The sequence below is a fragment of the Grammomys surdaster genome, unplaced genomic scaffold, assembly GCF_004785775.1.
Source record: "Grammomys surdaster isolate TR1022 unplaced genomic scaffold, NIH_TR_1.0 100, whole genome shotgun sequence".
NCBI classification, from domain to species: Eukaryota; Metazoa; Chordata; class Mammalia; order Rodentia; family Muridae; genus Grammomys; species Grammomys surdaster.
This window is the reverse complement of record NW_021604579.1, coordinates 15,545,102-15,557,309: the sequence shown is the minus strand read 5'-3', so window position 1 is coordinate 15,557,309 and position 12,208 is coordinate 15,545,102. Positions and strand designations below refer to the sequence as shown.

Below are 12,208 nucleotides of genomic sequence, written 5' to 3'. Positions count from 1 at the left end.
TAGTCTTCGGCATTTTTCAAATTTCTCTGCAGGGCACCATGTCAAACTCTTCATAACTTCTTCCTACTGGCAGGGGAAACTCTAGAGGCCTACGTTTGTATCTCAGTCTAACTCAGCCTGGAGCAAGACCGTGGGGAGAACAAGGTCACTAGTCTTAGAACAAAGACTGGATCCTCTTTGGCTCTAATTTCCTTGTACATCAAAAGCAAACCTTCCCTGGGTCTCTGGCTTCTGAGCTGCCCATGTTGTAACCATGGATCTACTCCTGCAGCCATCCTGATCTCATGGTAAGATCTACCTGGAATGCATCTTCAGGCTCCTTCCTCACCTTTCTAAGACTCCCTCTCGCACATCCTGGCTCTTACTAATTTAGACAGTGCTAAGCACCTTCTCCTCAAAGCTTGGAACATGCTATTGCTTCTGCCCAGGTTCCTCTCCAGAGAAACACAAATTGTTTCTCAGTCCATTCACTTCAGAGTCTGCTTGGTTGAGCCTTATAAAGTCACTTTCCCCAGCCGTATTTTTGATCATTCCCTCTTTGACTGATCTCTCTCCACAGCTCTTACTATATGATGTGTACAATCTGTTTCACCTACTGGAATCAACACTCCGCTTAGGCAGGAATGTGGTCTTCCTTTTTAGAGAAGCATCAGCACATAAACACTTGTCATAAAATGAAAATGCGCTGGCTGTGAACCAATAAGGGCAAAGACATGATGCGGACTCTGCCCTCATCCACTCGCTCACCAGCACTGATGCTTCTGACATTGTCCTGTAAGAAGGTGCTGCATGGAAATCCCAAATGGAGCCCATTTTACAGCAGGTGCAGCAGATAGCTATGGGAGACACATGCAGTCAGGCACACACAGGCCAGGGCTCTGCAGGCATCAGAAAGGTTCCATTCTAACTCCCCTAACTTCTGTAAAAAGGATAACAACCCTCCTCAGGGTATATATCAAGGATCAAGGAAAATTATTTATGTGAAAGCATCTTGTAAGCTACAACGCACCATACCCTACAGGTAAAGTATGACTTCTAGGTACAAGGTTCTAACAGTTTACTTGCAAACAGGCTTAAAGTACCTTACACATGAGGTGTCTATCCTATAGAAAGTAGGCATACATATACACATTTATTCACAAACACATATATGAAAATCATGCCCATAAAAGATACAAACTGACAATAAGCCCAACTTACTAGACACCTAAAATTTGCCACATACCCCAGACTTTACTGTGGACCCATTTAAACAAGGCTTGTGACAAATGTGATTGCTAACATGACAATAAATGTGTTGTAGTATACTATGGGTCCTAAGGATACCTTAGGTAAGCTTGGCTCCACCCCCAATCACTGTTCTAACACAAGCCGCCAAACAGGTAAGCATTTCTTGTTGTATCTGGTGGCTAAGAAAACCAAGAACCAGCCAGGTGTGGTTTTGCACAGCTGCAATCCCAGTATTTAGGAGGTAGAGGCAAGAGGACTGCTCTAAGTGCAAGACCACCCTGACACACAGAGTACTAGGCCATCCAGGCTTACCTATCAAGACAAGGCGGGGTGGTGGCTGTTGAGGGAGGTAGGCTAAGAACTAGCTTTACCTAAATAGTAAATACTGCTGTGCAGCTCACACTAATTCCTCCTAATCTGAACACATATGAGATTTTCTGTCAGGCAAGCACTTTGGTGCTAGATCCTACACCACCTAGATTCATACCAGATACCTTCCCTGTGCAGCAAATGTTAAGCTATATTTCTTATACATTTTCAAGGGAAATTAACACAGAACCTTTTTAATACAGGGAAGATGCTCAGAAATAAAATTCAATGATGATTTGTCTCATGAATGTAAGATTTAAGATTTAAGAAAATAAAGTTAGGATCACATACTAAACTTCAAATTTAATTCATACCACACACCATTACTCACATGATCTATGTTTTTAGTTCATTGATAGCTACATATACATGGGATAATCTATCCTTAACTCCAACAAAAAGATAGAATTGACCTACTTCCATCCCAAGATGCCCCAAGCACTTCTCCCTGACAACCTACACCAGTGTGGAGTTCTGAAATTAGTGGATATGCTCACCACAAAAGACTCCATGCTCTTCAATGGGGAGATTGAGCCGCATGGAGTTCCTCTTCTTTTGTCTTGTTGCCTGAGTCCAACACTGAGGCATATAACACTTAACTACGTGACAATGTCTAGAGCAAGACTAGCTGGGAAGCAGAGTGTTACAGAAAACAGCATGGCCAGAGTCCATTTGCACCTAATACAGGTTTCCTAAGAGCTGCAACTAATAGTAAAGCTAAACAAACAATCAATGCAGAACACAGAGGGGGTGAGACTACAAAATGGTGAGCTCAGCTTCTATACTCAACTTCATTATCCCAATTTGAAAATATTCAAAATCAGTGTCCTAAAATACATATTCTTGACCTGTATCCAACAGTGTCATTAAAAAAATAAAATGATAAAAAGAGAATACAAATGTACTCACTTGAAGCACAGAAGACAGAAGAGTCCCATTTTAGATGGTAAAGTAACTTTTCATGCCATGAGCGTTTAGCCATATTAGAACATTCAAATTACACGTATACTACTGAACTTTTATTTTGGGGGGTCTTTTCTTTCCTCCTCTCTTCCCTTCCTCTCCTGTCTCTCTCCTTCTCTCCTCTCTTCCTTCTCCCCTTCCTTTCCTTTCTTTTCTTTTCTTTCTATCTTTTTTTGAGACAGGGTTTCTATATGTAGCCCTGGCTGTCCTGGAACTGGCTCTATAGACCAGTTTGGCCTTGAACTCAGAGATTTGCCTGATTCTGTCTTCTGCATGTTGGGATTAAACTACTACTGACCTTTGAAATATGTACAAGTTCTGCTATAAGACCTATACAAATTGTCATCATTTTGAAGTGAAGACACATCTCCTCTGGCTATTGGTTCTATGTAGCTACAAGATACTAGTCAGCACCTGATAGAAACTCTGCCTCTGTTAAGTCCTTAGTGTGCATAAGCAGGTTACCTCTTACAGCTGTTTCATGGACATATTGGCCTTGAGATGGAGCCACCTGTTCTGTCCCGAGGGGCAGGTTTTCTTCTTTCACACCTTTGCTCTAAATCTCAAGATCTGGTCTGCTTCTGCCAAAGTCTACAGGAAGGAAGCAGACCACCACAGACCAAGACCTTCAGAAGGAGTCCTATCTCCTAACAGCGTGACCTTAGGCAAGCGTTTTAATGTCTCTGAACTCCTTCTGCACTGACAAAATAGTGATAATTCAAGCTTCCTACAGCTCTTAAGAAAACTAGATTATATTTCATGTAAGTGACTAGTACTTAATAGGATTCAGGAAATGTTTAGTTTCTCATTACCCTTTCTTCAAAACCAGAGAAGAGTTACTTAACACTGTTAGTCAAAGCAATAGCAATTTCAACTTTGGGGCCATGTTTAGGCTTGCTAATAGCCAGACTACAGTTCATTAGAACTTCTATTTATATTCAGAATGGTCTGAAATAGCTCTTTGAAAGAATGGTCTTGAAAAATAGAGCAAAACAAAAAGCTTCATAAGTTGCTAAGATTCTGTTTCAGCTTCAAGAATTTATCAGTAGTCTAATTTCAAAACCTTCTGTTCAAGCTCCCATTGATACATGGTCTGCTGCCCTAAGAAAGCATAACCAACATATTTATTCTGAAGCCTGGGTTCAAGCAACAGAATCTTGGGACAGATCATTGGCAAAATTTTGAATTTTCATGAGTTTGTAAAGTAACAAAATTGTACCAGTTTTTCCTCAAACTGTGGGTTTATTCTACAGAAAAATTCTCTAGGATTAATTTTGCTATTCTAGTCTGTATTTATCTAATTAAATTTTTGCATAAATTTGTTAACTACTAACTATATAAGTTGCTATTCATCTGGTTAAGGTACCATGCAATTCTAAGTACCTCCCACGGTGGGATTTAAGCAAGGATGGCAGCTGTCAAAGAAACAGAACTCTAAAGTCTCAAGAGTTTTATTACTTTAGAATCTTATTTTTCAGGGATAGTTTGCTTCCATTCCCACTTTACAGATTAATAAAAATGTAAAAATTCCTCCCTCTGAGCTTTGGGGAATATCATGGAAGAGGGGTACATAAAATCTAAGTGCCAGAGGGTAGAGAGAAATACTGGGAAGTCCTTCTGAAGATATGGCCATGTGATAATCAACACACATCAGGCGTGGTTACCTGGACAAATGTGCATGAAATCAGACCCTTCAACAGTCCATCATGGATGGAAAAGGAGTTTAAGAGTCCCTGCCTCTCCCTGAGAACTCACCAGCAGCTAACAGCTACAGGAAAGAGGTCATTTCCTTTAGAAATGTAGTACAAGGTAATAATCCATGGTCCAGTAAATAACCCATATGGCATACTCCTGCAAGTGCACCTAATGAATCTCAATGGAACATGAACATTCATAGACACACACACACACACACACACACACACACACACACACACACAGAGGGTGGGGGGAGAGGGGCAGGCATGAAAGTAACAGGGGATCTTGTTGAAGGAAGGGGTTAGACAGAAGTGGGAGGTGGATAACAGAGAGTGTATATTATCAAAACACATTATACACGTACAAATGAATTAATCAACAATGTTTTAAGTGTAAACATTTCTTTCTCTGTACTGGCACAGAGAGCTATTCTGAATCATTTTAATATTTAAAATGCTTATGCCAAGAAGACAGGTTAACATGACATCAGCAGGCTAAAGATCTAAAGAGTAAATTCTCAGTTTGTGGTCACTTAATAAGCACGCTTCTTTCTAACAACTCAAAAGTTTATCTTTTGGTCATAAACAGTAAGTAAATAACCCATAATTTCAAAGGCCTACCTTTTGTGCATCTCCTGTGAAATACGCAATGGCCAGGGTGGGCAGAATCATGAACAGTGCATTGTAATAGAGCAGACCATACTTTCCCAGCTCCTAGATAGTAAACAATTAAGTATTTCAGTTGGTTCTAGAAGATAGGTATATTTAAACATAAAGCGATTACTATTCCAATTACATATATATATATAATGTTGGGTGACTTTTAAAGTTAAAAAGTGTTAATTTAAATAATTAACCTTTAAGTCTGAAATGCAGCCCCAGGTCTTTATGTCATAGGACTCAAGCTGACCAGGTCATGATTATAAGCAGCTCTGAAGTTACAGTTCTGATTTACTAAAACCATCTCAGTGTGGACATACTGGCCCTAAGTTAAACCAAGTAATAGGTAAGCTATAACTGTAAGTATCAAGGAAACTGTAAGTATCAAGTGCCTCTTTGTGCAGTACCAGGAAAAGACCAACAGTGAGACTACATGACCCTTGACAACAGGTGTCCATGACTCAGAACATGAACTAGGCTGGAGCAGAGGGTATTCAGGACACACAAACACAGACACCATCCATGTAACTGACAAGTGACAAAACCACAAATGTCCACATTCTTGGTCTCTCACTTCCCATTCTAAAGACTTTCAATGTCATTCTCCCTTATGACACTACAAATTGTTCTAATATCAGATCTCACTACATAGCATAGGCTGGACTTGAACTCACTATGGTCTTGGCTCAGCCTCTGGAGTGCTGGGATTACAGTGCCGCCACCACATGCAGATTTAGTGATTCATTCATTCTTTCTTTCATTTATTTATCTATTTATTCATTTATCTATTTAGGCAGACTCTTATAACTCTCAGGCTGGTTTCAAACTCACTGTATAGCTAAAGATGAAGCTTAAGGTCTGAGCCCTGTGCCTACAACTCTATAGAGCTCTGGGACTCATCTGGCTCATGTGGCACTAGGGACTGAACCAAGGGCTTCATACATGGTAGACATGCACTACATCAAACTACATTGGGCAAAGATAGCACATGCCTTTAATTCCAGCACTCATGAGTTCAAGTTTAGATTGCTCTATATAGCAAGTTCCAGACCAGCCAGGGCTGCACAGTGAGACCATATCTCAAAATTAATTAACCAAAAAAACCTATCTCCAAAGAAATCAACTTAGCTATACCCCAGACCCATAATTAAGCTTTAGAGTTTAAATATAAGTAAGCCATACCAAGTGTGGAACTGAAGAGCTCTCTTCAAAAACTAAAATCCTCAGAAATCTTATTTTCTTCTAGGTTTTGGGATATATCCAAAACAATGATGTCCAAAACAGTAGTCATTAGCAATATGCAGCTAATTCAATTATAATTACAGAAAACCACTAATTTAGTTTCTCAGATATACCAATCACTTTTCCCATTCCCAGAAGTGATGTCTGTAATGAAAACAGAGACAGTGCCCATCATTGCAGAAGCCTCTGTTGGGCAGTCTGGCTCCAGAGACCTGAGGCTGCTGGTTCACTGTGGAGCAGGCCTTAGTATCTACTTTGTGAAACAGCAAGTGAGCTAAAGGTAACATCAGTGTAAGTCCAAACTGCTATCTTTCCTCTTTTTAAAAAGGATATGAAATTGTTACTAGTAACATCAGTTAAAATGATATCATCACATAGATACCAAGCTGGTAGGTGGAGGAAGATAGCAGGCCCTTTAGAAAGTGTTAGCAACACATTTGTGGTGTCTTTAGTGGAGGGAAAAAAAAAAAAACACCACCACCACCACCAACAACAACAACAAAAAACCTGCTAAGAATAAGAAAACCCACCACACAGCCACACAGTTTGTATTCTTTTCTAGGGGAGAGGCAAAATCCTGGTCAACTGGAAACTACCTCAAAACAACTACCAGGAATCCACGAGAACTGCCACCACTCTTGAGCAGGATATTTGTTTTTACCTGTCATCTGAGCTCCAAAATGTACTTGACGTTATTTCAGAAATACTCTACACAAAACAGAGCAGATAAGGAACCAAATGGGTAAGGGCATCTTACTAAAACAAAATATGAACAGGAACACATGTCCGTTACAAGATTCAATTACAAGATAAACACGTATCAGCTGCTCAGGAAAAAAAAAAACGATGGTGACATTTGAGATGAATATCGATGTGAGCCCTCACAAGGCCCATTAGGAAATTAAGGACAACTCCTTCACTTAGAGCTCTATGACAAAAAAAGCCAAAATCCAGATAGCTGTTTTCTTACAGTAATTTAACCATATAATGCAGCTAACAACAGAGGCCTCAAACACTTGGTTTCTGAGGATCTGAACTGATGCAAGTCACCACTGAATGTGTCTATATGTAAAATAGGTTGTGAGCAAGCAGAGGGTATTGTGGAAAGCATTTGTGTGCACACTGCCAATGGCAGGTCTGGGTCCAGGAAGGCAGTGCTCTCTGAGGGCAGGCCCAGCACGCCCTAGCGCTCAGAGTCATCCTTGTTCCATGCCTCTTCCAGCACTCACTTGCCAACTGCCCAAATTTCCCTGCACTTCTTACTCACCTCAAGCCCCTCACTAAGTCTTCAGAATACAACTGTAATCATTATTCTCTGTGAATATTTCTCACTTCTCCTACCTCATTCTAAGTCAACATTCACATACTTCCTTCTGGAAAAGCCAGCATTACAACCTACTTTAACTTAAAAGAGATTTCTTCATTGTTTTGCTTTCTTGGGTTTGTTTGTTTGAGATAGTGTTTTACTCTATAGTTCAGGTTGGCCTCATTATGCACCCCAAGCAGGTTTTGAACAGGGTGATATTCTCCTGCCTCAGTTACCTGAGTGCTGAGATTCCAGGCATGACCCACAGTGCCTTGCAATCATAAATTTATTATATTAGCATGAACACACACACACACTATGTCCTTCCAACGCTCCTAAGTATGTTTCTTTATTTCACGCTTCCCCCACCATCTGTGAGCATCCAATGAAGAAGCTGTAGAGTGCTACTTACTTTTGAATCTAACTTCTGTTTCACGTATGCACCATTTGCTGCTGTCAGGACATCATTGATCAAAATAAAAACATATCCTTCCAGATCAAAGGCCAAGTCAGAGCTGCCAAACATAAGTAACACTTTAAGATCACCTTAAAGAACACACAGTTAATTTCAAACAGATCTGGGCCAGAGTACCGGCAGGAACACGTTCTCATCTAGGCAGACCTCATGTACTATAGCAGCTACCAGTGTTTTCTAAGACCTGGCCATATTTGTCAATTTTATGAGAAACATCCCTGCTTATACATATCACCACAAAGAGTCAATCATGTAGCCAGACATCATGACAGCATCTGTCACAGCAGCACTTAGGAGGCTGAGGCAGAAGGACAGCAGACTATGGCCAGTGAGGGGCTGTAGACAGAACTCCAGGATAGCCTGGGCTACGGCTAGTGGGGGCTACAGAAAGAGCTCCCAGACAACCTGGACTACGTAACTAAGACCCTACCTCAAACAAACCTCTCACACACACAATAATTATTATTTTGGTTCATTGTATACTGCCTTAAAGTCAAAATCAAATAATAAGCAACCAAATTTACCACTACCATCTGTGATAGCAGAAGGCATTTGTCTCGAGCATAAGGGAGCCAAAGGATGAAGGTATGAACAAGTCATTTTTTGCAAAGATTCACATAAGATATTGGAGTAACTTGTCACTGGGTGGAATTTCTGAGGCATGATGACAGTTCTGATATCAAACCACAAGAGTGCATAAGCAAATACTAAGAGGTTAAGTAGTTAAATACTGACGAGGTATAACTAGAGAGACCAAAACGACAAGGTTCCTAAAACTTACTAGGCTGATTATGATAAGCACTAAGTAAATATGAAACCGGAATGAAAATTTGACAGAGTATATCTGCACTGTATTCTGACACGCCCGCGTTCTCTGGCTTTGGAAAGACACTACATACTCGTGGATGCACTAGTAAAGGAAGCCCTTTAGGCACTGCAACTTCAAGCCAAAGGGAGGCACGAGAAGGCCCTGCTGTTTAGTACAATTTTGGTTTTCACTGGCATGGAGCAACTACTTTAAAATACACTGGGTTTAGTATGGCACCTCTCAGAAGAAAGGGAGATGGCTAATATTGAATTCTTCTCGAAGAAGGCAAGGCAACATAGAAGGAAAGGCAGTCAGCCCTGCAGCTGAATTCCAGGAACCAATGCTGTTGCTGTCTTTTTTTTCCCCCCAAGAATGAAATTTCTATGTCAGCAAGATGGCTCATCCTGTACAGGCACTTGCCACTAAGCCTGATGATCTTCCTACTCCAAGGACCCGCATGGGAAAAAGAGAGAACAGATTGCCACAAGTTGTCCTCTGACCTCCGTACATGTTTGCTGTGGCACACATGCACACACACAAAATAACTAAACGTAATAAAAATATTTTTAGAAAGAGAATGGAGTCTCACTTGGAGATTTAATGTAAAATAGAGTTTGGTTTCTACAACCTCACTACGTACACTCATACCACAGGCATATGACGAACATAGAGTTAATGAATGAAGCAAAGGAGCACAGTGGACTCCCAGAGGAAAACAAGTGTGTAGCATTAGTAAATGAATCTGCACACCCAAGCAGGATACCATGTCTAGAAGGCTTCTATAGACAGCCCTTCAACTTTTAGTCTTTGGGTATATAATTTCCCCATGCCTTCCTGCCTTCCCTTCTTCCTGTCTACAAGTGTATACAATATTCAGTAATCAAATTGGAGTAAATTATATTGTTTTCATCTTAAGAGTGTATCATGGCTTTATTTCTTCCTCCAAATGGGAAAAGCTTCAGCAATCTAATAAAGTAAACACGTCATAACACTTGTGATATGTCGTAAGAAAGGACAAGCAAAGCAATGCTTCTACCTCGTTTCCACAAGGGAAAAAGATTCACTGCCCTCGCTCATCTCACAAAAGGGCAGATGGTACTGTCTGCAATAGCATACAAAGTAAAATAATTAATATGTTATAAATATCACAGATCTGGTTTCAGACAGACTCAATTTCTAGCCTTGCTGCCTACTAGTTGTAACCCTTAGGAGTTATAAAAGGTTGAGTTTCTTCAACTATAAAACATAAAAATTATATCCCTCAGAACTGAAAAGAACACATAGATCTGTCAATGCTAAATATACTGTGTGGTATGTGGTCAGCAAACTGAAGACATTAGCAGTCCTAAGTTACATAAACTGACTTTAGGAATCCCCTAATCTATACTTCACTACCTTTGCTCTAATACAGCCTAAAAGACTTAATATTTGAAGTCTTTAGAGTAGTTTTCAAAGACGCTCAAGAGGCATTATTAATAACTACTGATAATTAAAACCCGAGCTCTATATGCCCACATCTTACCTGGCAGCTACGAAGGCTCCAATGATCATTGCAAATACAGTCATCTTAATACCCCAAGAGAAAGTCTTCCTACAAAATAATTTTAAGCATACATACATACATGTGACTTTATCCATGGAGATTCATTTTACATCAATAACAAAAAAATGAAAATGATTTCTTTTAAAAAAGACAAATACAATCGCATTTCAAATATTTCCAAGGAACTAGATGTTTAAAAGATGAAGTGAAAACTCCTTTTGTTATAGTAATAACTATATCCATTTCTCTCTTATTCCTACCATTTGTGTATTATTACTGAGTTAGAATTTCTATGTCAACATTAATTAAGTATAAAAATGTCACAGCATGCTTGCAGTAAAACCAGCCAAGACACGAACACCATTTAAAACTTACACCCAGGATTCTGACCTGGCTCTGCCCAATAGCAGCAATAGACACTAGAGCTCTAGACAGCATATCCCATGTTCAGCAAATTTCTAACTGTGGTCTGTAACCTTCCCCATTACATTATTATGACAGCAAGACAATCAGCCTGCTTAAACTTTCTAAAACTCAAAGTAGAAGTGAGATAGATAATTTAATATTTTGTATAGGCTGGATATCTTTTCAAGGTATTTAAAAATATTTAAAGAATAAATATATGGGGCTAGAGAGATGGCTCATGAGTTAGATTCTTAGCACCCACATGATGCTTCTCATCACCGCCTACAAACTTCAGCTATGGGAAATCCAACACTTTTTTCTGGCCTCAGACAAGCATACAAGGAGCGCACACCCACCCCTTGTAAACACATGCACATAACTAATGTTATCAATCTTATAAACAAGGACAGTGCATTACATGTAAAACTCACTTGAGTAGAGCGCCTTCAGCAAACATTGTAAACAGAATGGAGAACCTTCTCAGAACTGTAAACATGGGCAGGCTGCAAAAGGAAAACAAGGAGGTAAACTGAAGCTTGAAAGTATGTAACTGTAAATCAAGATTCTGCGAATCGGTAGTTTCAAACAATGCCCATCTCTTTCTGACTGCATGCAAGTTCCGTACTGATTGACCTTATTTCCCTGGAGAAATTTTTTTTTTATTTAAAAGCCTTTAAAACATTAACTACAAAATGGTAAAACCATGCGTCTATTATCACAGGCTAATAACATATGCTTTTAAGTTTCATTCTGATAATTATGCAAATACCCTGACCACAGCCACATTAGTCTTTACTATGGAAAGCTTCTTTCTTCTTCACCAGATTGACTTCCCTTCTTAACCTCTACACCATTAAGAAAATGTCGATGAAAATCTTATCCATGAAACAGTTTTATGGATGTTCCTCTAAATCTTAGAGCAGTTTGCTTGCACTAATCAAACATCCAGCCTCTTAAAATGTAAGAATTTCTGACTATACTTTGCTCTAGAATGCTTTTTACTTTTCTGGCAATCAAAGACAGAGTGTGAATGCATGGATGAATGACAATGGACTTTTAAAAAGTAAATTTTGTATAAGCAGCACTCTGCAGTAGGCCTGCATTTCCTTCCTCTAGCACATAATGAGATGGAAGAGGATTCCCTCCCTGTGACAAATCCAACTTCCTAGGAACTCCCCTGAGATATTCTGGTCATTCTATCAGTGTTCTTGGTCAAAAAAAATAAATAAATAAAAAGGAGAAAACAAATACTTTGCCTATGGTTCTCACAGATCTCCATTCTGGTTTTGTTTTTAAGATTTTATTTCTAATTTTACATACATACGTGTGGGTATGTGCATGCCGGCGAAGGTGTCTGAAGAGGCCCAAAGAGACAAGTGTTGGATCTCCAGTCACTTGCTGTTTTGAATGCTGGGAACTAAACCTGGGAACTCCAGAAGAGCAGCCAGTGCTCTTAAGGCATCTCTTCAGCCCCCGCCCCTCCCCCATCGTTTACAATCATGTAATATGT

At 39.7% G+C, this 12,208-nt stretch overlaps 1 protein-coding gene across 1 annotated transcript in view; it reads right to left on the bottom strand.

Moving 5' to 3' along the window:
- Positions 1-12,208, bottom strand: part of Slc35d1 (solute carrier family 35 member D1) — a 42,882-nt gene that overhangs the window by 28,133 nt on the left and 2,541 nt on the right. Inside the window, exons 5-8 of the mRNA XM_028785963.1 lie at positions 11,130-11,201; positions 10,273-10,341; positions 7,880-7,982; positions 4,881-4,973 (exon numbers count right to left, since the gene is read on the bottom strand). Coding sequence (XP_028641796.1) covers positions 4,881-4,973; positions 7,880-7,982; positions 10,273-10,341; positions 11,130-11,201 — 337 coding nt within the window. The remainder of the gene's footprint in view (positions 1-4,880; positions 4,974-7,879; positions 7,983-10,272; positions 10,342-11,129; positions 11,202-12,208) is intronic.